The 26,354-nt window shown below is 48.9% G+C and overlaps 1 protein-coding gene across 2 annotated transcripts in view; it reads left to right on the forward strand.

The window, feature by feature from the left end:
- The window catches only part of CREG2 (cellular repressor of E1A stimulated genes 2), a 32,175-nt gene continuing 5,821 nt past the window's right edge, over positions 1 to 26,354 (forward strand). Inside the window, exons 1-2 of one of the 2 annotated variants that reach the window (XM_059079488.2) lie at positions 1 to 473; positions 2,652 to 2,821. In XM_059079488.2, coding sequence (XP_058935471.1) covers positions 66 to 473; positions 2,652 to 2,821 — 578 coding nt within the window. In that variant the 5' untranslated portion in view covers positions 1 to 65. The remainder of the gene's footprint in view (positions 474 to 2,651; positions 2,822 to 26,354) is intronic. The other variant, XR_010835340.1, reaches the window with a different exon arrangement.

The raw sequence follows: 26,354 nt of genomic DNA on the forward strand, positions 1-26,354 counted from the left end.
CCGTCTCCGGGTCCGCCGTCGGGGGGCGCTGGCCGCGGTCCCCGGGGCCGGGCGCGCCCCGCAAGATGTCCGGGCGCCGCGGCCGGCAGCCCGGGCCCCGCCTGTCCTGGCTACTGTGCTGCAGCGCCCTGCTGTCCCCGGCCGCGGGCTACGTGATCGTGAGCTCCGTGTCCTGGGCCGTCACCAACGAGGTGGACGAGGAGCTAGACAGCGCCTCCACCGAGGAGGCGCTGCCCGCGCTGCTGGAAGACTCGGGCAGCATCTGGCAGCGGAGCTTCCCGGCCTCGGCGCACGAGGAGGACCCTCACCTGCCGCCCCCGGAGGGCACCGCCCGCGCCAGGCCGCCCCCCGCGCCGCCCGGGATGTTCTCCTACCGGCGCGAGGGCAGCGCGAGGCTGCGCCCGGGCACCGCCCGCTTCCTGGCCCACGCCAGCGCCTGGGGCTGTCTGGCCACCGTGTCCGCCCACGAGAAGGTAAGCCACGCGGCCGGGAGCGGCGTGCAGGGGACAGGGAGAGCCTGGGGCCACTCCCGCGCTCGGATCCAGGTCTAGCAGACGTGCGCTGGGGGCTGGATCGGCGTGGACAGCATGTAATTAATGCAGCCAGATTGTGCTTCGGTTACCCTGGCACCCTGGCAAAGGCAGGTGGGGTGGGGGGTGGTGCTGGGGGAGGGGACGACAAGCAGGCTTCCTGCCAGGTGGACGGGGACCGAAGCGCAGTCGAGAAGCTCAGTATTGAATTGGCCAAAGAGGTGTGCAAATAACCAGCGCCCGACCAGAGACCTGGACAAAAGAAGCCAGAGCCACCTTTGGCATCACCGAGTAGCGCGTCCAGCCCCTGCCCGCCCATAGGCCAGAGCTGCCCCATCACTTACTGACCCCGAACCCGAGTGGGAACCAGGGCTTTGGTGGAAATTTGCATTTAAAAAAATGGAATTCGAGAACTGTTCTGGGAAGGAGATTTATTGTGCGAAGCGTGTAAATGTTGGAGTGAGAGCGCTGTTGTGTCAGCTGCAGCTTTCCTCGTTCGTTTCACAGATGTTTTACTCACCTGTTAGACATGATTCCACCTGAAGTGGAAATGCCGTGGATACGTGATGAGGATGTAACATCCATACGTGTACACCCTCCAGAAAGCTTTTAGGGCTGTTAAGATAGATGTAAGGGTTTTATTACAGGGCAGTAATTTGAACGCCTATTTACTTCATGCAAAAAAAAAAAATACTGTTTTATGGAGTGTGTAAGTCATTGGCCAAGGGGCAGGTTCTGGGCCCAGCTCTGGGGTCTCGCCAGCTCTGAGACTGTGGCCAGGTTCTCCACTTTGCTTTCCTCATCTGTGAAATTAAGCGGTGGACTAGGTAGTTTTGAAGGTCCTTTTTTGCTTTGAAAAAATATATACCTAAATGGCAGCTTTATTTTGATGAGAAATGATCTTAAGGTCTTTCACAGCTTCCAAATAGTTCTTCACAGCTATATCTTATGCTCCTAAGACATACCTTCAGAAGATATGAAGCTTAACTATGAAGCTGATCTTGGTTTAAAACACAGATCACTTCAAGCAATTAAAACTGTAGTGCCAGTGTATTCAAGGTATTATGACTTTCAACATCCCTTTTCTTAGCTCTGTTAGTAGTTCCCTTTTCCAGTATTGACGTATACTCCAAATGCAATAAATTCAGAGAACATTTACCACGTGCCTGGCATGTGTGCAAAGCGTGACTCTACTCAGTTTGTGAGTGACCAGCTGAAAAACGGGATCTGGGAATGACATATTAACATTTTGTAGGATTTCTTAACGTTGGGTTTTCTTAAAGATTAAAACCACCCCGATCGCAATTCTACACACTGTTGTCATGCGACACTTCAAAGACAAAGATAGCCCCACGTTCTGAGCTAAGTAACAATGAGGAACGCTCTGTGAAGGGTAAAGTTCAGGATGCTGGACCCAGCAGGGCTTGGGAAAAACCGAAGAAGTATTTGCGTACATGTCTGAGAATTTCATCTGCTCTACCGGATGTCCGTGAGCAAAAAAGAGGTTTAGCGTGTTCATGTGTCTTCCTTGAAGCTAGACGGGTAAGAAACCAAATTCCCATCAGTTGCTGAGTTATACTATTAAAATATTATTGATTACAATTTTAAAATGTGACTAATCAGTGAGAAAGTGGTGTGACCCTAAAGGAAACAATAACAGAAAGTTCCTGGAGTCCAAAGACCAGGTCAGATGTTAGGTTAAGACTTAGATTCTATCCCCGAAGTTGCCAAAAATATGGGGGGCTCCCAAGGGCTAGCTTGTGAGAAAGGTTTTAGCAACCCTCCACCCTTCCACGATTTTCATTGCCTTTCCCCCAAGTAACTTTCAGTTGAATAGTGTGTTTGCTATGTACCTGCAGCTTCAAGAATAATCCCCTAACCATCCCTCCTCTACAGATGCCACTGCTAAGCTCCTCTGTAGAAATTCTGGAGCCATCACTGGTGAAGTGGGCAGGTTGGGAGCCACTTGGCTTTGATTCACGACCTGTCAAAACCACGGTGATACTGTGCTGCCTTCGCACCCCCAATGCTATATTTCCTGGTCAGAGACACAGACTGAGCTCCCAGCTCAAGTCAATCCACAACCCTGCATCGAAAAGGCCTTTTTCTGGTCTTTGTTAGATCCCAGGACTGCCGTTTGGGAACTGCCTGCCGGTCAGTGACGGCCCCTTCGACAACAGCACGGGCGTTCCTTTCTTCTATGTGACACCCAAGGACCTCCTGGTGGCTGATCTGATGAAGAACCCCATGGCCTCCCTCCTGCTGCCGGAATCCGAAGAAGAGTTCTGCAGGTAGGCAAGGGCCCGGCCTCCCCCATCCAGGTCCTCTGCGCAAGGCAGGGAGGCTGTGGCTTTAACGGGGCCCTGAGATGCAAGGCAATGTCTTTGCCACTTGGCCAGGGGGCAGGTTCTGGGCCCGGCTGTGGGTCTCACCAGCTCCGAGACTGTGGCCAAGTCACTGGGTTCTCCACATTGCTTTCCTCATCTGTGAAATTAAGTGGTGGACTAGGTAGTGTTGAAGGTTCTTTTTTGCTTTGAAAAAAATTATTGAAATGACGACTTTATTCTGATGACGGCAGTGGTCTTAACCTCTTATGCGGCTTCCAAATGGTTTTTCACCGTTATATCTTAGGCTCCTAAGACACGTCTCCAGAAGATGCAAAACTTAAATATGAAGCTGATCTTGGTTTAGAACACAAGTCATTTCAAACAATTAAAAACCTAGAGCCAATGTGTTCCAGATACATTGGCAATGTATGTTGTAGAAATGTATTTTCACGTGGAAAGAGTATATATAGCCGTGGAATCAGATCAATAGAATTCTACCACTCACCAAGCTGTGTGATTTGGGGCAAGTTATTGAACCTTTGGGAGCCTCAGTTTCCTCATCTGTAAAATGGGAATAGCGGTTTCTACCTCCTAGGGTGATGGGGAGAGTTGGAAAGATTTGCAGCGTCTTGCACAACACCGGGTGGGTAAATGGCAGCTCTCTTTGTTACGGCAAAGGCGGGGGTGGGGGAGAGGAGGGCAGTGAAGGAAGAGCCAGTGGTTTGTCTCCCAAGGCACGCGCAGCATAGAATCTATTTATTGTTTTTCAAATTAATTTCTACCTGCCCCAGTGAGGTGTGTGCAATAAAGACCCAGAGTCCCTTAAATCACTTTCTCAAAAACTCTCTCAAAGAAAGGACAGTTGGGCAAAAATGGAACACTGTATCCAACACCTTTGTCTGAAATCAAAACGCGGAGCTTGAGGTCCAATCCTGCCACCGCCGTGTCTGCGCCGAGCTTGGGCAGGGCAGGGGGCAGGACGCACGTGGGGGGGCACCCCTGCAGGAGCTGGCAGAGGCGGCGGGGGACCTTGGGCAAGTCCCTTCACCTGTAATGTAGTGATGCTTTCAGAGCTGGGATGAGATACCCCAGCTCCAAAATGCTATGACTCTTTATGCCAAATATGAAAAACATATTAAGCAAACAAATGTGTCAGTTCTTTGAGGCGGGGAAGTGGTAATAATCCAAACAACAATGCGCCATAAAATGCAGCCTGGATAAGACCCTGTCGCTTACCCCTGGGAGCTGCTGGGAGATCCATCCATCCATCCGGGTGGAGGCAGTTCAGCTGACCCAGTGCCCTATCGGGGATGGCAGGAAGCCAGGAAAAGGAGTGCCTCCTTTTTTCATGGAGTAGTCTCCTTGTTCTTGGCCAGTCAAGCTTGCTGTTACTAGAAGTATATTCCCAGATACCTTGCTAGACGTCTGAGGTGTTCCTCATTCAGGCAGCCTAAAAGCAGCCCTTGTGCAGGACACGTTGATCGTGGGCACAGAACACAGAGCAGAGGATGTACTGCAGCACTCAGGTTGTGGAGGGAATTGCCTACTGGAAGGTCCCAGGCAGCCGTCAGCAGGAGCTTTGGGCCATGAGAAATCCAGCTTAGAGAGGCCCTCTCCGGGGGCCGGGGGCCGGGGCTGGGCACTCTTGCCTCCACCGCCTGGGGCCATGTGCGCCGGACTGGACCCTCTTCACAGCAGGTCGCACTTGGAATTGCAGACCTCCGTGCAGCACAGCAGGGTACCTGGATGAGGCAGCTCACGGCGGAGGGGACCACCCAGCCCCCCCCCACCCCCCCCCACCCCCAGGGCCAAGGGCGTCAGTATCCCAGACCCTTGTAACTCTGGCCTGGAGGAGGGATGAGCCTCAGTCCACTGGTGCCCCTCTGTCTAAGCCCTCAGGTGAAACTCTACTCCCTGGGGCTGTGCCGGCTTCTGAAGTCTTAAAATACAATGCAGATAAATATCTACAAAATTAACTGCGGCCTTAGTAAGCATTACTCCGCCTTGGAGCAGGGATTATCAGACAATGAGGCTTGTTGCCCCCTCAGGGTCCACTACTGTGCAGGACCTGCTTCAGCCCAGGCGGGATCTGTCTGCGTGAAGCTCACATTCCAAGTGCAGCATCACCCTGTAGGTTTTGCCTCCAGAATCTCGGTAACGTTGAGCACAGAGACTTAACAAGTCAAAGGCGGGCAAAGAGCAGGGCCCTGAATTGAACAACGCTCCTCGGGCCACGGGAGCCTAAAGAAGCATCAGGTGGAAACGTCCGCGGCTAAGAACTTCCCTGACCAGCACCTGCGTGAAGTTCAAGGGGCCGCCTGCAAGGCTGCGGGAAGCTGCCCCTCCCGCCTGATCCCGGCCTGCAGAGGTTCCCACAGAGCAGGGAGATCCAGAAAAGCACCCACTTCTCACGGCGATGACGGGAAATCAAGGACACCTGATCCTTTTTGAGCTTTGGAAGGCATGAGAATCGCCTCCGCTCTGTGAAGCAGGTGTTCTTGGGAACTGCAAACTTGCAGCAGCAGCATTTTTACCATCAGATCTGGGGCATCCTGGGCCCTCACGTCGCTCTGCCTGTCTGCGCGCTGGGGTGGAGGTGGATTTTCCCCAAGCGGGAAGACAAAGCCAGGACCAGGCCTGTCTACACGATGCATCCTGAGACTCCTGTAGGCCTGGGGGGGCCATGTTTGTCTGAGGAGCCCTCAGAGCCGGAACCATAAGCCAAGGTCGGAGAGAGAGAGGAAGCCGCGTGGCCACTGATGCTCCGAGAGGAGGAAAAAGGTGCCTTCCCTGCCGTTTCCTGCAGGGTCCACTCGGCCTCTCAGCTGCAGGCCTGCCTCTGCACCCATCAGGGTTAGCCCTGGTTCCTGCAGAGTCTGGACTGGGGCAGTCTGGTGAGCTCGGCCTCCACCGACAGGACGTAGCTTGAGAAGGAAGCCGTCCAACAAACAGGAGCGAATGTAAGTCTGATTCCACTGCAAGGGCAGACTGAACTGACCCTCTGCACTTTAGAGCTCCACTGGGTGTACAGGACAATTGTACATGTAATGTGTATGTGTTTAATAAGCAGATGGGTGGACAAGACAGAGAGAGGGAGGGAGAGAGACAGGTGGATGATAGATAGATAGATAGATAGGTAGATGTGTGTGTGTGGTTTCACATATTCCACTATTATCTATTCTGAGAACATATACTACAGTTGGCCCCAGCTGGTCTCCCCAGCTCACTGTCTCTCACCTTGATTTCATCCTCAATCCAATATCTGAAGTATTATTTCAAAACCCATGCAAGACCCTGGGATTCCCCTGCTAAAACTCTTTCATTAGGAAAAAGAGCAAAATCCTGAATATGGCCTAGGAGGCCCTGCCTGGAGGACACCTGCCTCCCTCTCAGAATAAATAACAGTGACTAAATCCTTTGCTGATTGACTTAGTATGTGATTTATACCCTAGTTTTATTAAGTGGAGAGGTTTATCCTGAAAACTTGTCATCTAAACTGATGTATGTGTCTGGCATACAGCTAAGAAATGCTTTTTTAAAAAATTGAGCTATAACTGATGTATAACGGTGTACATGGTGTTAATTTGATACATGTGTATATTGCAATGTGGTTATCCCTGAAGTCTTAGCTAACGTCTCTGTCACGTCACATAATTATCATTTCTTTCGTGTGGTGAGAGCATTTAAGATCTAGTCTTTTAGCAACTTTGAAGTTTATAATACGGTATTGGGGGCTTTTTTGTCGGGGTTTTTTGTTGTTGTTTCTTAAAATTTTATTTAAATTTAATTTATTTTTTGGCTGCGTTGGGTCTTAGTTGCGGCACACGGGGTCTTAGCTGCTGCGCTCGGGCTTCTCTCTAGTTGTGGTGTGCGGGTTTTCTCTTCTCTAGTTGAGGCACGTGAGCTCAATAGCTGTGGCACTCGGGCTTAGTTGCCCAGCAGCACGTGGGATCTTGGTTCCTTGACCAGGCATCCAACCCACGTCCTCTGCGCTGGAAGGCGGATTCTTTACCACTGGACCACCAGGGACGTCCCTGTAACACAGTACAGGGACTATAATCACTGTGTTGTGCGTTAGATCTCCAGGACCTATTTGTCCTCTAACTGCGAGTTTGTGCATTTTGACCAACATCTCCCCAGTGCCCGAACCCCCAGGCCCTGGTAACCACCATTAATCTCTGTTTCTATGAGTTTGGCTTTTTTTTTTTTTTTTTTTTTCTGGTTCGCGGGCCTCTCACTGCTGTGGCCTCTCCCGTTGTGGAGCACAGGCTCCGGACGCGCAGGCTCAGCGGCCACGGCTCACGGGCCCAGCCGCTCCGCGGCACGTGGGATCTTCCCGGACTGGGGCACGAACCCGTGTCCCCTGCATCGGCAGGCGGACTCTCAACCACTGCGCCACCAGGGAAGCCCGAGTTTGGCTTTTTTAGATTCCACATATAGGGGATATCGTGCAGTATTTGTCTTTGTCTGATTTATCTCAGCATAATGCCCTCAAAGTCCATCCGTGTCGTTGCAAATGGCATTATTTCACCCTTTCTTTATGGCTGAGCAGTATTCAGTGGTATATATAGGTACCACATCATCTTTATCCATTCACCTGTCGATGGACATTAGGTTGTTTCCACATCTAGGCGATTGTAAATAGTGCTGCTATGAACATTGGGGTGCTTGTATCTTTTCGAATTAGAGTTTTCATCTTTTCTGGATATTTGCCCAGGAGTGGGATGGCTGGATCATATGGTAGCTCTATTTTTAGTTTTTTGAGGAACATCCGTACTGTTCTCCGTAGTGGCTGCATCAATTTACATTCCTACCAACAGTGCAAGAGGGTTCCCTTTTCTCCACACCCTCTCCAGCATTTATTACGTGTAGACGTTTTGATGATGGCCATTCTGACCGGTGTGAGGCGATACCTCATGGTAGTTTTATGTTTTTTTTTTTTTTTTTTTTTTGTGCTAGGCGGGCCTCTCACTGTTGTGGCCTCTCCTGTTGCGGAGCACAGGCTCCGGACGCGCAGGCTCAGCGGCCACGGCTCACGGGCCCAGCCGCTCCGCGGCACGTCGGATCTTCCCGGACCGGGGCACGAACCCGCGTCCCCTGCATCGGCAGGCGGATTTTCAACCACTGCGCCACCAGGGAAGCCCACCTCATGGTAGTTTTGATTTGCATTTCTCTAGTAATTAGCGATGTTGAACATCTTTTCATGTGCCTGTTGGCCATATGTGTGTCTTCTTTGGAGAAATGTCTATTCAGGTCTTCTGCCCATTTTTTGATTGGGCTGTTTATTCTTTTGATACTGAGTTGTATGAGCTGCTTGTATATTTTGGAGATTCACACCTCGTCAGTCGCATCATTTGCAGATATTTTCTCCCAGTCCATAGGTTGTCTTTTTGTGTTGTTGATTGTTTCCTTTGCTGTACAAAAGCTTTTAAGTTTGATTACGTCCCGTTTGTTTATGTTTGCTTTTATTTCTTTTGCCTTTGGAGACTGATCTAAGAAAATATTCCTATGATTTATGTCTGGGAATGCTTTACCTATGTTCTGTTCTCGGAGTTTTATTGTGTCATGTCTTATATTTAGATCTTTAAACCATTTTGAGTTTATTTTTGTGTATGGTGTGTGCGGGTGTTCTAACTCCATCGATTTATGTGTAGCTGTCCAGCTTTTCCCAGCACCATTTGCTGAAGAGACTGTCTTTCCTCCATTGTTATTCTTGCCTTCTTTATCGAAGGTTAATCGACCGTAGGTGTGGGGGTTTATTTCTGGGCCCTCGATTCTGTTCCATTGATCTACTTGTCCATTTCTGGGGGGTACAATCGTCTTGACTCCCATCTCAGGACATATTGAATTAGGTGCTCTTATCCTGCCCTTCTTCCCGGAGGAGAACATTTGGAAAGTGAATCAGAGAGGATGATAAGTAGAGAATGACTTTCGGGACTGAAAAAGGACAGAGTAACCAAGGAAAGTTTCGGAGTATCTTACCTGTTCAGCACCTCGCTTTGTGCTGGAGAGGGAAGGGGAAATCTGCGGGCCTTCTGCCTTCATGGTTGGCTGGAGTCAAGATAGTCCAAGAGCGGAAACGACGGAATAAGTGAGAACAGCGTCTAGATTGCTACAGGGAGGCTATGAAGAGCAAACGCTCACAAATCAGAGGAGTAGAGTGACTTTCAACTCCGTGGAGACGGAGTGAGGGTGACCTATCATAATGATCTGGACAGCTCTGCCCCTCCCCCAGCCCAAGGACGAGAACCACTTGAGGGACAAGGCTTCATAGTTGGAAGGAGCCCCGAGGTGAGTTCTGACGCCGCTTTAGGTTCGTTAGGACGCGGGGTGGGTCTGATAGGCGTTTCCTGGGTTTCCAGTGAAGGCTGCTGAGAGCCGAGGTCCAGCCCCCGGATGACTCACATCCTTTACAAAACAAAGTCAAGATTACAGTCTGAGAATGGTAGGAAGGGAAGTGGCTTTTCCACCTCACCGTTCATTACGTCCATCCAAACCAGAACCCACAAACATGTCTTGCCTAATTATTGTTAGTTTGTTTACAGTTTGTTTTACTCACTTAATTCTGTTTACCCCTGTGTGCTGTGATTTCTTCATTTAATTCAGTAGATGAAGTAGGGATGTGAATCTGTTTCCTAGCTCAGGTGAAGATGACAAGTGGAGAAGAAGATTCCCGTTTGCAAGATTCACCAGCAACCAGCAACCTCTCCTTTCCCATTTCCTCTCCCTTCAACACATCAGCATGTACAGATGCTCCTGGGACTCTGAATTTATGCTCAGACCGGGAGCCCAGTTGTATAGAGATTCACTGAAAATTGACTTGACAAAGAAAGCCCACTGGAGAAATTTCTCTTCCGTTGAAACGTCTTTCCTTACCGAGCCCGCAGGCCTGAATGCCGTGGGTTTAGGTTTTGCATCTTCTTAGCCAAAGCAAAGCAAGCCCTCAGGACCAGAGCGAACCACATTCTGCTGGCATAGGTTCATCTTTCGTGTTAAAGATCTGGAAATAAATGGAATCCAGAGGCTTTTCCTAAAGTGAAAAAATGCTTTCATTTGATAGTTTGGACAAATGCTACGTTTCTAGAAAGACAGAGTTGATTGTCAAGAAAGGAAGATCTGAAGACGCTTTTTTTCCGTTGCCCCAAAAGGCTTTTGACAACGTGGTCGTGGCCATTGCCGTGGGTCACGGCCCCTTTCCCGTCCCAGGCCGAAAGCATCCCTGCCCAAGCAGCGGTCAGAGCTCTAACTGACCGGGCCTCTGTGATTTGGCATCAGAGGAGAGGCTAAGATTCTAGCTTTTAAAGGCATCGAGTTTCTCAAGGGGAGGTGCCAGACCATGACTAGATTGAAGCCCTGTGGGCATATAGGCCCAAGAACGGGAGCCTTTCAGAATGACCCATAAGGGGTGCCTGTTACAGAGGCAATTCAGCGCTGAAGAATCACACATCAAAGGGTGTTGCTGCGCTTCCCTGGTGGCGCGGTGGTTGAGGGTCCGCCTGCCGATGCAGGGGACGCGGGTTCGAGCCCCGGTCCGGGAGGATCCCACGTGCCGCGGAGCGGCTGGGCCCGTGAGCCATGGCTGCTGAGCCTGCGCGTCCGGAGCCTGTGCTCCGCAACGGGAGAGGCCACAACAGTGAGAGGCCCGCGTACCGCAAAAAAACAAACAAACAAACAAACAAAACCAAAAAAACCCGAAAGGTGTTGCTCACATACAGTTTCGGGCAGTGTGCTTGAGCATAGATTCCTGTCCTAGCCTCTGAGCAGGCCCTGCATTTTATAGGCATGTTGACAGGAGAAGAAACTGCCTTGGTGAAACAGGATAAATAAGAGGAGGCTGTTGGTGGGAGGGTGGGCCTGCCTTTATGTGCCGTTATGTGCCGTGGCCACCGGCTGAACACTTAGCACAGACAACCAAATTGTATGCACTGAGTTTAATCCTTTTTTTCTGTGCTGAAAATAAAAAGAGATTCCAGAAATCTAAATGCCCCTTACCCATCTCTATCTTTTTAGCTGTTTTTGTCAGAAGCAAAGATATTGTTGCATGATAGCTGAAAGGCTCAGCCCAGCCTAATTCCAGACGCAGGCTCTGCAGGCTGCTCCCTAGAACTGCGCGCAGGGCACCCTTCCATCGTTCTTTAGATGAGCCCCATCAAGTGAACGTACAGAATAAGCCTGTGCTTGCAGCAGCTTGCCTTCTAACAGCCACGATGTAGCTCACGTCCACCTGGGACGTGATGAGCATTTCAAAGTACAGGGCCCAGCCCTAATCAGATAAACACGCTGAGTTCAATTTCTCTTCTCTGAATTTTGTTCATTCCCCTTGAAGGCAACATATAAATCTTCTGAATAAATTGCTCTCTGTCCGGGTTCATGTCACCTCTTCTCCTATGCCCACACATTCCTGTAATCAGAAAGCTAACATTAACTCAAGTCACTTTTATTTATTTATTTTAATTTATTTAATTAATTTATTTTTGGCTGTGTTGGGTCTTCGTTGCTGCGCGCGGGCTTTTCTCTGGTTGCAGCGAGCGGGGGCTGCTCTTCATTGCGGTGCACAGGCTTCTCATTGCAGTGGCTTCTCTCGTTGCGGAGCACGGGCTCTAGACACACGGGCTTCAGTAGTTGTGGCACGTGGGCTTAGTTGCTCCGGGGCATGTGGGATCTTCCCGGACCCGGGCTCGAACCCGTGTCCCCTGCATTGGCAGGCGGATTCTTAACCACTGCGCCACCAGGGAAGACCTCAAGTAGCTTTTAAAAGAGCTGTCTGGGGACTTCCCTGGTGGCGCAGTGGTTAAGAATCCACCTGCCAATGCAGGGGACATGGGTTCAAGCCCTGGCCCAGGAAGATCCCACACGCCCCGGAGCAACTAAGCCCGTGCGCCGCAACTACTGAGCCTGCGCTCTAGAGCCTGCGAGCCACAACTACTGAGCCTGCGTGCCGCAACTACTAAAGCCCGCGCGCCGAGAGCCCGTGCTCCGCAACAAGAGAAGCCACCTCAGTGAGGAGCCCGCACACCGCAACGAAGAGTAGCCCCCGCTCGCCGCAACTAGAGAAAGCCCACGCGCAGCAACGAAGACCCAACGCAGCCATAAATAAATAAATAAATACATAAAATTTAAAATAAAATAAAAGAGCTGTCTGGGAAGAGTCAGAGAACCCTGCAGAGAGAAAGCTTAGTGAGCAGGTGTTTTGAGTATATTCTCTTCCTTCTACTCATTTCTCTGGCCAGCTCACCTCGCAACCTGCCACCACTTCTCTCTCCCTTATTTTGTTTCAGCTCCATGAATTTTTTTTGTTTTATACATCTTTATTGGAGTATAACTGTTTTACAATAGTGTGTTAGTTTCTGCTTTATAACAAAGTGAATCAGTTAGACATATACACATGTTCCCATATCCCCTCCCTCTTGCGTCTCCCTCCCTCCCACCCTCCCTATCCCACCCTTCTAGGTGGTCACAAAGCACCGAGCTGATCTCCCTGTGCTATGCGGCTGCTTCCCACTAGCTATCTATTTTACGTTTGGTAGTGGATATATGTCCATGCCACTCTCTCACTTCGTCCCAGCTCAGCTCCATGAATTTTTGTCCCCATGGTTCCCAGGGGGTCCATTTCATGAAGCCACTGATGACCCCAGTTTCTCTGTCCTTATGTTACCATTTTCCTGCATCTCCCAGCTACTTCTTGCCGTCCAGCTCACAAAGGCTCTACTCACCTGTTAGGCTTGATTCCATTGTGAGCTGAAATGACATGAATTAACAATGAGGTTGTAAGTCCCATAAATATCCACCCACCAGAAAGCTTTTAGAGTTGTTAAGATAGATGTAAGCGTTTTATTACAAGGCCCCTAGCCTCTGGCAGTCACCAGTTTATCTTCTGTCTCTGTGGATTTGCCTGTTCTGGACATTTCATATAAATGGAGTTATACAATATGTGGCTTTTTAAACTTAACTGTAGTTGATTTACAATATTGTGTTAGTTGCAGGTGTACATCTCAGGTTCTTTTCCATTATAGGTTATTATAAGATACTGAGTATAGTTCCGTGTGCTGTACAGTAAATCCTTGCTGTTGACCTATTTTCTATGTAGCGGTGTGTATCTGTTAATCCCATACTCCTAATTTATCCCTCCCCACCCCTTTCCTTTTTGATAACCATAAGTTTGTTTTCTACGTCTGTGAGTCTGTTTCTGTTTTGTAAATAAGTTGTATTATTTTTTTGGATTCCACATGTAAGTGATGTCATATAATACTTATTTGTCTGTGTCTGTCTGATTTCACTTAGTATGATAATCTCTAGATCCGTCCATATTGCTGCAAATGGCAAGATTTCATTCCTTTTTTTATGGCTGAGTGATGGTTTATTGTATATATATACCACATCTCCTTTATCCATTCATCTGTTGATGGACACGAGTTACTTCCATGTCTTGGCTATTGTAAATAGTGCTGCTATGAACATTGGCGCGTATTATGCGGCTTTTGTGACTACTTTCTTTCACTTAGCACAATGTTTTCTGGGTTCATTATGTTGTAACATCTATCAGTACTTCATTCCTTTTTATAGACAAATAGTATTCCATTGTATGAATATGCCACATTTTATTTATCCAGCCATCAGTTGATGGAAATTTGTTTCCACATTTTGGCTATTAGAATGCTGCTGTGAGTATTTGTGTATAAGTTTTGTATGGACATATGTTTTCCATTCTCTTTGGTATAGATCTAGGTGTGGAATTGCTGGATCACATGGTAACTATATGTTTAACTTTGTGCAGAACTGTTTTCCTCAATGGCTGCACCATTTTATATTCCCATCAGCAATGTGTGAGGGCTCCAGTTCATCCACAGTCTCGCCAACACTTGTTATTGTCTGCCGTTTTTATTATAGCCATCCTAATGGGTGAAAAGTGGTGTCGCATTGTGGTTTTGATATGCATTTCCCTAATGACTGATGATGCTGAGCGTCTTCTTGTGTGTTTATTGGCGATTTGTAAATCTTCTTTGGAGAACTGTCTGTTCAAAGCCTTTACCTATTTTTAAATTGGGTTATTTGTCTTTTTATATTAGATTGTAAGAGTTCTTTATACATTCTGGATATGACCCTTATCAGACATATAATCTGCAAGTATTTTCCTAATGCATTTTAATCTCATTTTCTCTTCTTTTGTCATTGGAAGAAACAGAAAAACTAAAGATTCAATATGACATTCCAATTGTACGTATTCTTGGTCCATGTCCTTTTGCTTCCTCCTTTTTTTTTTTTTCTTTCCCTAACTTTTAAATTTTGGGTTTTTTTTTAAAAACAACTTTTTTTTTTTTTTTTTTTTTTTTTTTCTGGTACGCGGGCCTCACACTGTTGTGGCCTCTCCCGTTGCGGAGCACAGGCTCCGGAAGCACAGGCTCAGTGGCCATGGCTCACGGGCCCAGCTGCTCCGCGGCACGTGGGATCTTCCCGGACCGGGGCACGAACCCGCGTCCCCTGCATCGGCAGGCGGATTCTCAACCACTGCGCCACCAGGGAAGCCCTAAAAACAACTTTTTAAAATTGAAGTATCTTTTGCTTCTCTAAGCTGGGCCTTCCCCAGGAGAAAAACACACAATTGAAGTAACTTTCCTGAGATAATACAGAAGTGTACCTAAATTATCTAGTGTGTAGAAATACTAAGAAAATGTCTGACCAAGGAAAAGAAAGATTTTAATTAATTGGCTTACGAAGGGATTTGAGAAGGAAAGCTGATACTCTAATAATGTAAAGACAAAGTAGGAGAGACTGATAATGAATTCAATTAAACATTAATTGAATCAGGCATCCTTTGTACCAAGGAACATACTACATATGGCATTGAGAATGAGAATTTATCCTTCAGGTGATATTCATTGAGCGCTTCACTAACGCCAGGCAGGCACAGGTAAGACTTAAGAGACACAGGCTCCTCCCTGCTTATTTCTCGTTAGTCATCTGAATCCAGAGAGTGAGATCTAGCACATGACCACATACGTCAAGGGCCCCCCTTTGTTAAAACCATGCCCTTCCACAACAGGGGAGGAATAGAATTCCTCACTGTAGCTGTGATTTCCACCAGCTCAGCATCTTTACTTCCCGTCCCTCCATCCACCTCTCCATCCTTTCCGTCTCATCCAACTCAACCTGACTTGGCCTTCAAATGTTAAGATACTAACCTCCTGAAAGTTCCTTCCATTCTTTGCTGCTCTATCCCCATCTTAAGGCTGGGTTCAAATTTTCTAGTCCCAGTAATTGTTCTCCAGGATGCATTTCATTTTCTGTCTGACTTTCTTTCTGTTCACTCGTGTGGACTGCCTGGGTCTCAGCCCCTGGGCCCAGATCCAGACCCCTCCCTCCGAGAAGACCACTCGGCCCCCTTAGTCTGCCAGGACAGGGGGTGTTTGCACACGTACCCCGCCCCCTTGCTGATCCTGGTTCACTCACTTCCTTTCCCGCCTTTTTTTTCCTGGTTGACTGAGCTGCAGGCAAATGTGACTCATGCAGCAGCAAAGCTTTCCCTGTGAAATGGGACAAGACTCCAGTGTACTTAAAAGTACTTTCAGCCTGGCAGAGCCCGGTCCATCCACTCCTGCCTTTCATTTTCCTGGTTGGGAAACTGAGGGTCTGAAAGCTGGAAGACAGACAGCTTCCGTATTCAGTTTCCGTAACATCCCCTGTCTCCACCGCACCGTCTCTGCAGCTGGCTCTCCTCCTGGTCCAGCACCCCCTGCCACCTGGCTTCTGGTCTCCCTGTCGACCCCTTCTTTCCTTTCAAGTGAACGAAGTGGTCCAGCACCAGGCAGCTTCCCCTCTTCTAGTTCATCGTTTGCTGCACACCCCTCAGCAAGGTAGACAATAGGATTTTGGAAAAGAGCAACTGAACCTTCAGTGCAGGGATGGGGACGCTAGGTAATGTGTGTGTTACATGTTAGACTAGAGAGACAGCCCCTGGATGCGCCGTGATGCGGGATAAGGAAAAAAGCAGAGCGCACTCTGAGCGTTCCTGTGGTCTGTGTGTGACTCTGTGGGGAGCTGCTATCCTATTTCTTTCTTTTTTTTTCTTTTTTTTTTTTGGCTGTGCCTCACGGCATGCGGGATCTTAGTTCCCAGATCAGGGATCAAAGCCATGTCCCCTGCAGTGGAAGCGTGGAGTCTTAACCAGTGAACCACCAGGGAGTTCCCTGCTGTCCTATTTCAGCATCATCCGGGCTGAAGCCAGGGGGACCACGGCGGAGTTAAGATTCTCCGGTGGCCGGAGCTGAGTGCTGTGCCCTGCCGGCCCAGGGCGGGGCCTCAGCTGCGCTGGCAGATGGTGGAGGGAGATTGGCTGGATCATGGAAGTGGTTGCAGGACCGCATCTGGCCAGGAGGCCAGCACTGCCGGGGAGAGGCTGCCAGGGCACGCCAGCCTGCACCCCAGCTCGTCAGAGGGTGCGGATGAGGGGTCGAAGGCTCCCCAGTGACTCCGCGACCCCATGGTCCCAATCGGGCTGCTAGCTCAGGGCCGGGGAACGTGACCAAGGTTTGACTCTGGAACCCTCTGGCCTGAGAACATGACCAGGTTTGACTCTGGAACCCTCTGGCCTGAGAACATGACTGAGGTTTGATGCTGGAACCCTCTGGCCTGAGAACATGACCAGGTTTGACTCTGGAACCCTCTGGCCTGAGAACATGACTGAGGTTTGACTCTGGAACCCTCTGGCCTGGGAACATGACCAGGTTTGACTCTGGAACCCTCTGGCCTGGGAACATGACCAGGTTTGATGCTGGAACCCTCTGGCCTGAGAACATGACTGAGGTTTGATTGTGGAACCCTCTGGCCTGGGAACATGACCAGGTTTGATGCTGGAACCCTCTGGCCTGAGAACATGACTGAGGTTTGATTGTGGAACCCTCTGGCCTGGGAACATGACTGAGGTTTGATGCTGGAACCCTCTGGGCTGGGAACATGACTGAGGTTTGACTCTGGAACCCTCTGGCCTGGGAACATGACTGAGGTTTGATTGTGGAACCCTCTGGCCTGGGAACATGACCAGGTTTGATTCTGGAACCCTCTGGCCTGGGAACATGACTGAGGTTTGATGCTGGAACCCTCTGGCCTGGGAACATGACTGAGGTTTGATTCTGGAACCCTCTGGCCTGGGAACATGACTGAGGTTTGATTGTGGAACCCTCTGGCCTGGGAACATGACCAGGTTTGATTCTGGAACCCTCTGGCCTGGGAACATGACTGAGGTTTGATGCTGGAACCCTCTGGCCTGGGAACATGACTGAGGTTTGATGCTAGAACCCTCTGGCCTGGGAACATGACTGAGGTTTGATGCTGGAACCCTCTGGCCTAGGAACTTGGGACTTCCCTGGTGGTGCAGTGGTTAAGAGTCCGTGCTCCTAATGCAGGGGGCCCAGGTTTGATCCCTGGTCAGGGAACTGTTATAGATCCCACATGCCGCAACTAAAGATCCTGCAGGTGGCAGCGAAGATCCTGCGTGCCGCAACTAAGACCCAGCGCAGCCAAATAAATAAATGAATTAATGAATGAATTAATGAATAAATAAAATAGATAAAAAATACCTGACTGTCCTGAACAACTCACTTAACTTATCTAGGCCTCAATTTCCTTAACCCTAAAATGGGAATAACGGTACTCCCGTGTGCTGTGGGAGTGAAATGTTTCAGTGAGTGTAAAGTTTCCAGTGTGTGGTCAGTACTAATAAGTGGTAGCTATTGTCATGGACAGCTGTTTCCTCTGTGCAGGAGTTGGGGTGACAGAGATGAGCAGAGAGGAGGAGAAAACTGACCATGCCCTACCTACACTGCATCCCTCAGAAGCACAGTAGCAATCGTGTAGCTGGCACTTTTTCTGTGCCAAGCAGTGTTCTAAGCACCAGAGACACATAACCCGTGTGACCCTTTCACGATGCTCATGAGAGAGGTGCTATTGTTAGCCCCTTTTTACAGATGAGGAAACCGAGGCACCGAGAGAATGAGGAACTTGTACAAAGGGCCACAGTCCAAGTTCTAATGGGGGCTTGAGATTCAATGCCAGACACCTGGGCTGCTCAGCCCTGCTGCTCCGCCGTACCCCCTGCCCCCTCACAGCAGCTGCCACCTGAAAGCAGGGAACCTCCCCACCTACCTCTCAGAGAAAGTTTTCTGAGTCAGAAGCTGTAAAATCTACAAAAATACAGAAATGTTGTCTGTTTTAAGTTGTTCAAATATAACTTCCATTGTGTGAGTTGCATTGAGATAGAAGCAAGACATGAAATGTGTTTTAAATTCATACAGGTGCAGGCTGGCAGTCTGTTGCAATAAAACATCCATTTCAGCATCTACTGCGTAGTGAACTGTGCTAAGCAGTGTTAGGCACAGAGATGAAAGGCAATAGTACCTTAGTTAGTTAGTACCAAAGTTAGTGAGGAGATAAAAAGGGGCCTCCTGCAAAGAGCTCTTTCCTGCGGAGCTGCTTACATGGGGGGGGGGGGTTCTGCTGTGTTTTGGGTGGCACAGTTCATTTTGCAAGAAAGTCCCGTGCATCACAGGACATTTCGGATTCCCAGTCCCTGCCCACTAAATGCAAGTAGAGCCCCCAGCCCAGTCACTGGAACAAAGGTGCTCCAACAGATTTCCCAGTTTCCCTTACGGGGAAGAAACACTCCTGGCTGAGAACCACTGTACTTGGATCCGATGGTGATTGACATTGTATCCCTGTCACTCGGGGACTGCATGAAACAAATTCTTTTGGATTGCGTGAAACAAATTTTTTTTTTCTCTATTTTAAAGAATCGAAACAAAGTTGAATATTTTAATGTCATTCACCCAGTATGTCTATGCGCATTGGCTTAACTTCCTAAATCCAAAAAGAACATACTGTCTGCTTTTCTCTAACATTTTTCCTTTACCACTGAACACAAATACATCAAAATAAGACAGGCCTTTAAATGTATCATACTAACCAGCAAGACATAAAGTGTTCGGGAAGGTTGCATGTAAATTTATTAGAAAAATGCATCCCTTGTGAAGCTCTTAGAAAATTGTAGCTCATAAAAATGTGAATATAAAAAAAACTGTAGGGGCTTCCCTGGTGGCTCAGTGGTTGAGAATCCGCCTGCCGATGCGGGAGACACGGGTTCGTGCCCTGGTCCGGGAGGATCCCACGTGCCGCGGAGCAACTGAGCCCGTGAGCCGTGGCCGCTGAGCCTGCGCGTCCGGAGCCTGTGCTCCGCAACGGGAGAGGCCACAACAGTGAGAGGCCCGCATACCGGAAAAAAAAAAAAAAAAAAAAACAAAACTGTAGCAAAAGGAGGATTACTTATTTTAAAGGATTGCTTTAAAGCAATCTTCTCATGTAATTAATTGGAAGTCATCTAAGCGCTCCATGCTGTCTCATTGTTTCCTTTATAGACCCTGGGTCACCTAATCCACTCTTTTACCCACAGGGTGCTAGAGCTGACTGTTCTTTCTATGTAACAGCATTCTGGAACCCAGGTGCGGATGGACCCACGCTTTGACACAGTGTGGCCTTTTGGGTCTCTGCCTGTGGGCCTGAAGCCCTCTCCCTGTAAAAGAACAGACTCTTTTTATCTTTTGGTCCCTGAGTCCCCTCGCTTAAACTGTCAAATTCTATGTTAGATTCTGTTGGAGGACGGACATCCCCCTGGTGATCCAGTGGCTAAGGCTCCGCGCTCCCAATGCAGGGAGCCCGGGTTCGATCCTGGTCAGGGAACTAGATCCCTCGTGCTGCAACTAAGACCCAGCGCAGCCTAAGTAAATAGATATTTTTTTAAAAAAGAGAGTGGCCCCATCTCTTCATACACTTGCAAATAAAATCCTAAGCTAGTACAGTTACAACCAGATCAGTTTGGTTACCCAGAGAAAAATAAGGCCATGACATAGAATTGAAGGCCAACAAAAGTTATAAAATCAATATCCCATAGATTAGCTAGTTGAAAGCACATTTTGTTCTAGGAAGATTCAGTGTTATTTTATTCATGATAATAATTTACTTCCTTTCAGAATTCCATGGAGAGATAATAGATCATTATTTATTTTATACTGAGTATAGACTATGAAGATTAAAAATAGCTCATGGGGCTTCCCTGGTGGCGCAGTGGTTGAGAATCCGTCTGCCGATGCAGGGGATGCGGGTTCGTGCCCCGGTCCGGGAGGATCCCACGTGCCGCGGAGCGGCTGGGCCCGTGAGCCGTGGCCGCTGAGCCTGCGCGTCCGGAGCCTGTGCTCCGCAGCGGGAGAGGCCACAGCAGTGAGAGGCCCGCGTACTGCAAAAAAAAAAAAAAAAAAAAAAAAGCTCATGAATAAAGAAAACAGAAACCCTATATGTGAGATTTTATGTAATTAAGGTAACAATTTCTTGAAGAGATCGTGGTCTGTTATGTAAATATGTGTAATTATGATCATTTCAAAAGCTGTGTTGTTTACTCAGTAGTTTAACAGATCCTTCAACAAAACAGTCACTTTCAGAACTCAGGAGGGGCGTAGCAGTACTTGCCAAAAGAATGGCGATGAATGTTTCAAGTGAATTTAAAATGTATTTTTATCAGATAGACTTAAGAGTTTTAAAGACATTTTTACACTATTTTTACTTTCATGCAAAAAAAGTACTGCTGTCGTGTATTACCCAAGATCAGATACGCATACACGAAGACTTGTGGATGAATGGTCAGCACGAATTGGCGGTGTTCTCATAAGCTTTTCTGGGTCATAGTTGTTTTTTCCTTGTTGTTCAAGGGCCCATCATAGGAGGTATATGAAGGTTATAACCAAAGATCTAAAATTTCAGGAAGAAGGAAATCATCATCTGTCCATTCATTCAATGAATATTTATTCAGGACGAAAAATGTGCTTTCCATGGGGCTAAATTTTCACACAGGTGAATGAGGCACATGTTCTACCATTACATTCCACCCGCCAGGCAGAGGTAGACAAATAAATAAGTGTGTGAAATTAAGTCCTAAGGGCCATTATATTGCACTGTTCCTGGGGCGTCATTGGCATTGTTGTAAAATGTGGAATGTTTTACAAGTATTACGTGTGTTGTGATAAAATTATATATAGGACACAAGTTTATATGAGGGTGGAGCAAAAGTTACTTGGAATGAGCTAAGTTTTAATGTTTATTAGGCAACCAGTGATAGGTGTGTGCGTGCAAACACACGTGAACATGCATATGTGTGTTCATGCATGTGGAGGGTTCATCATTCTAGGAAGATAGAATGGTGTGAGAAAGGCTGGGAGGTTTGAATCTTGGCGTAAAAGTAATTATTTATGTCCAGGGAGCTGCAAAGGAGAAGGCCGGGAAAACAGACAAATGCCTGATCATTAGGAACATTTTGTACTGTATTTTCAGATTTTGGTTGTGCTTGTATAAGTAGAGGGGTATTAAAAGTACATGAAATTAGAAGGTGACAATTTTTTATTTTAGAAAGATTACCCTAGCAATAATGTAAAGGAAACCATGTCATCAATGTATGAGTAATAAATTAATAGTAACCAAAAAAATGATTCTGTTGGAGGAAAAATTAAAATAAAAAGGTTAAAAAGAAGTTCCCGGGCTTCCCTGGTGGCGCAGTGGTTGGGGGTCCGCCTGCCGATGCAGGGGACGTGGGTTCGTGCCCCGGTCCGGGAGGATCCCACGTGCAGCGAAGCGGCTGGGCCCGTGAGCCATGGCCGCTGAGCCTGCGCGTCCGGAGCCTGTGCTCCGCAACGGGAGAGGCCACAGCAGTGAGAGGCCCGCGTACCGGAAATAAAGAAATGAAATGAAATGAAATGAAACGAAGTTCCAGGCTGGGGTGTGCCAGCATTCCGCCTCGCAGAGGCCACACAGAGCAGTAGCATAATGTAATGAACACAGCCCGGGGCCAGGGCAGGCAGAGGGGGCAGTTCCTAGACAGCTTTTCCACTCTCTAGAGGGTCCTCAAGCTGGTTCAGTCATCCTCTGGGTTCTCCAGGTGCCCACCTGAGCAGACCAGGCTTTTCTGGCCCTGCCCTTGACACAGAAGTCCTTTGGGATCACTAGTTGCCCTTCTGGCAGAGTGCAGGTGGCAGGCTCCGAGGACAAGGGGAAAGGAGAGCAGTGCCCCAAAGAACGTCCCCTAACCTGAAAGAGAAAGGGAAACAGTGCAGCCCAAGGCCCCCAGCCCCGAGGGGCAGCCCTTGCAGCAGCACACAGATAAAGCAACCAAATTCTCACCGACTGCGGGAGCCGTCGGTCCGGGCCTGCCCGGACGTTTCCAAGGAACCCAGAGAGGTGCTGATGGCGCAGGCGGGGACAGTCACCACCACCCCCCGTTCCCCCTTCCCCCTCCTCGGCCACATCTGGATGTCTTATCACCACACCTGGTGGCGTCTCTCCTCTGCCGTGCAGGGACCCTGGGTATAACTAGGGTCTGGGGGAATAGTGGGAGGGGTGACTGGGGTTGTCGGGTGAAATACAGGGTTCCCAGTCAAATGCGAATTTCAGATAAACAGATACACCTTTAGTATAAGCATGTCCCAAGTATTGTCTGGGACATCTTACACTGAAAAAGAAAATCGTTTATCTAAAATTCAGAGGTAACCGGGCATCCGTGTTGATACCTCCTGCATCTGGCAACTCCAGGTGCAGCACTGGACCACAGCCACATCGCGGGACACCCCTGCGCCATCACTGGCTCCCCCTCATCACAAGGATGGAGGACGCCCCTGCCACATGGCTGGGTACCCCCTCCAAACTCCAGGCCTCACCCCAGGGCCTTTCTTTTCTTCTCTGAGTCTCAGCGACCTCCCCAGACAAACACAGCAAGACAAAGCCTTCTGTGTCCTCTGCCGGTACCGGAATTCAAAACGCAGTAACCTCAGGCAGGCATCTCACACACTCAGCTCCCCTTTCTCCCCCTGCAGACACTGGCCTGGGTGCCCTGAGGAGGGGGGCCTGGCCTTGCCCTGATAATCAAGACCCACTAATATGCTTTCCTAAACAAAAGAGCCGCCCTCCGTTACCATCACCACCTCGACCCCAATCACCCAGAGATGCACGAATTCAGAATCAGCTGCTGTCATTGTTTCCTGAACAGTGATTTTTGTCTCGCCCCATTAGAAGTCAAGGAATGGAGTTCAGCTAGAATCAGAAGCCAGGAAATAGCAGATGGTGTCTCAGACCAGGGGGACTGTGCACATGCTAAACAGGAAACAAGAAGAATACAGACAGACTCGGGAGGTTCAAGGAGACGGAGCGGGACTTCCTTTGTGCCCGGGCTTCTCACATCCCCTGGGCTAGTCCAGGAAGAGCAAAGGCCACACAGGGGTTCCAGACTTTGTACCAGCAAGAGCTCTTTCGTTACCTTGCTCTATAATCCATGTAATATGAAACACTTTTGTCTAAAGAACAGATAGCATTTTAAAATAATTTATTTCACCATCTTTATTTTTTTATTTTTTAATAAATTTATGTGTTTATTTTTGGCTGCGTTGGGTCTTCGTTGCTGCGTGTGGGCTTTCTCTAGTTGTGGCGAGCAGGGGCTACTCTCCGTGGCGGTGCACGGGCTTCTCATTGCAGTGGCTTCTCTTGTTGCACAGCACGGGCTCTGGGTGCACGGGCTCAGTAGTTATGGCACGCGGGCTCAGTAGTTGTGGCACGCGGGCTCTAGAGTGCAGGCTCAGCAGTTGTAGCTCGCGGGTTCTAGAGCACAGGCTCAGTAGTTGTGGCTCACGGGCCCAGCCGCTCCGCGGCATGTGGGATCTTCCTGGACCAGGGCTCGAACCTGTGTCCCCTGCATCGGCAGGCAGGTACTTAACCACTGTGCCACCAGGGAAGCCCCTCCCCATCTTTATTACTCAAAGATATACGTATGCAAATCAGAGCTTCTGCTCAGCATGTTTTAATTATTTTTCCCTCGCTGTTTCCAAAGTGATTCAATTCCAACCCAAAACAGAGAAACTGAATATTTGTACATGGGTCAAAGACTCTGAAGACTCTAAGGATTTACCCTATTTGCAAGCAAGCTCACCTGGTTCATTCTAAGTAACGAGTCAGCCTGCCGTGGGTCACGGATGGCAGCAGAAGACGCAAGCCTCCTGGGTCAGAGGCACGGGACTTTGTTATGCCAGCAATGGCAGCAGCCAGAGCATCAGCAGTTTGTAGTGGGATTTCCCCCGAGCCCTCGTTCCCCCAGGGGGATGTGAAGAGGGCCGGGGTCGTCTGCACACACGGTGGGTTGCATTACAGGAGAGGAACCCTGAGCCTAGAGAACCAAAATCTGTACAGTGGAAAGCAAGCCTGCTGCCCCCAGAGGGAGCCCACCCCTCTGGACAGGCCACCGCCCCGTGGGGAGATGCTCTGTCTTCCAAAGCTGTTGGCTCTGTAAACATCTTTGTGAAAAGATAGTTCAGAGCCAAGGGAGCTAGTCCTGTGCTTACAAGACCTTCAGAAACACGAGAGACCATGGAAAACTGCTTCCTAATACATGGTAGATACAGTCTTACCTCAAGGAAATATATAAATGTGCAAATATTTTAAAAAGACAGGCCAGGGGGCTTCCCTGGTGGCGCAGTGGTTGAGAATCCGCCTGCTGATGCAGGGGACACGGGTTCGAGCCCTGGTCTGGGAAGATCCCACATGCCGCGGAGCAACTAAGCCCGTGAGCCACAACTACTGAAGCCCACGCACCTAGAGCCCATGTTCCACAACAAGAGAAGCCACCGCAATGAGAAGCCGCGCACTGCAACGAAGAGTAGCCCCCGCTCGCCGCAACTAGAGAAAGCCTACGCGCAGCAATGAAGACCCAGTGCAGCCATAAATAAATTAAGTAAGTAAGTAATTTTTTAAAAATGCAGGCCAGGACTTCCCTGGCAGTCCAGCGGTTAAGACTCCAGGCTTCCAATGCAGTGGGCGCAGGTTCGATCCTGGTCAGGGAACTAAGATCCCACCTGTGGTTCGGCAAAAAAATTTAAAAAAAACAGGCCGTCTTTGCTTCTCATGGATCATTACTAATACCATCCAACGTTAGCTGGACATGCCTCAGCCATACGATCCAGTCCAAGAGCAGAGGCAGAGTTCCTGAAACTTGAAGCCCTTCTACAGCGAGGAACCTCTCAGTTGCACGAAACAGAAAACTAAGCTCAGATGTGCTTGGAGAATTAAGGAAGCTGATTAGTTGACATATTTGAAAAGTCCAGAGGTAGGCTTTTTTTTAGGAGCTCTGCAAGGTCAGCCCAAGTGAGATTTTCCCATCCCTCCTCACTGCCTTCTCCAGCGTCTGCTGCGTTTTAAGGGCCACACCCTCCCACCCCAGCCCGTCCCCCACCTGTGATCCCCTGTGGCTGCCGGCCACTTCCGGGTACACGTGCTCCGTTTATGTCCAGCAGCAGCGAGCATCTCTCCAGTTAGACCCTAAAGGAGAGGGAGGGGTTGCCATTCCAGAAGTCCCCGGCAAGTAGCTCGTTGAGCTTTAATGAGCAAACTTGCTCTTGTGCCCACCCCGAGTCCGTCACTATGGCCAGAGGACGGAATTGGCTGGTTGGCTTGGGTAATCCCAGCTCTCGGGATCTAGGGGTGGAATAGGGTTCCCTGAAACCGTGTGAGGGAGAAGTGGATGCCTAAACTGTATTCCACGTGCATTGCCAAGAGGAGGGGGGGTGTTTGGGGTTTTTTTTTTTTTTTCACTTTAAGTATAGTTGATTTACAATATGATGTTAGTTTCAGGTGTACAGCAAAGTGATTCAGCTATACATATATATGTATATATCTATATTCTTTTTTTTTCAATTCGTTTTCATTATAGCTTATTACAAGGTATTGGGGAATGTCTTCTACAGCAGCTGTTCATCAAAGCACGCTCTCATAAATCAAAAGCCGTGGATCGGGGTCCTGAGGTGCACAGCACCCTCCTACCTGGCTGCTGTGCACTGGCTAGCCATTTGGGGGCAACAGCTGCAGTAACCTCGGGTGTGTTGCACTCAACGTGGCTCAGGATAGGATTGGAGTCCAACTTCCCTCCGATGGTGTATTCGGTTTTTTTGTTTGTTTTTTGGGTTTTTTTACTTATTTATTTATATTTATTTTTGGCTGCGTTGTGTCTTTGTTGCTGCATGCGGACTTTCTCTCGTTGCAACGAGCGGGGGCTACTCTTCGTTGCGGTGCATCGGCCTCTCACTGCGGTGGCTTCTCTTGTTGAGGAGCACGGGCTCCAGCATGTGGGCTTCGGTAGCTGCGGCTCACGGGCCCAGCCACCCCACGGCACGTGGGATCTTCCCGGACCGGGGCTCGAACCCGTGTCCCCTGCATCGGCAGGCGGATTCTTAACCGCTGCGACACCAGGGAAGCCTGGTTACTTCCCATTTTTGCCATCATAAATGATGCTGTAACAGATATCTCTGCACACACTCTTTTTTTGTCATGTGATACTTTTTTTTTTACCCTTAAGGTGAACTTTTTTCTTCCCCCTAAGCTGAGCTTTTGAGAAAGCATTCACCAAAAATTAAAATGTTATTAAACATGATAT

The sequence above is a fragment of the Kogia breviceps genome, chromosome 11 (genome assembly GCF_026419965.1).
Source record: "Kogia breviceps isolate mKogBre1 chromosome 11, mKogBre1 haplotype 1, whole genome shotgun sequence".
Lineage (NCBI taxonomy): Eukaryota > Metazoa > Chordata > Mammalia > Artiodactyla > Physeteridae > Kogia > Kogia breviceps.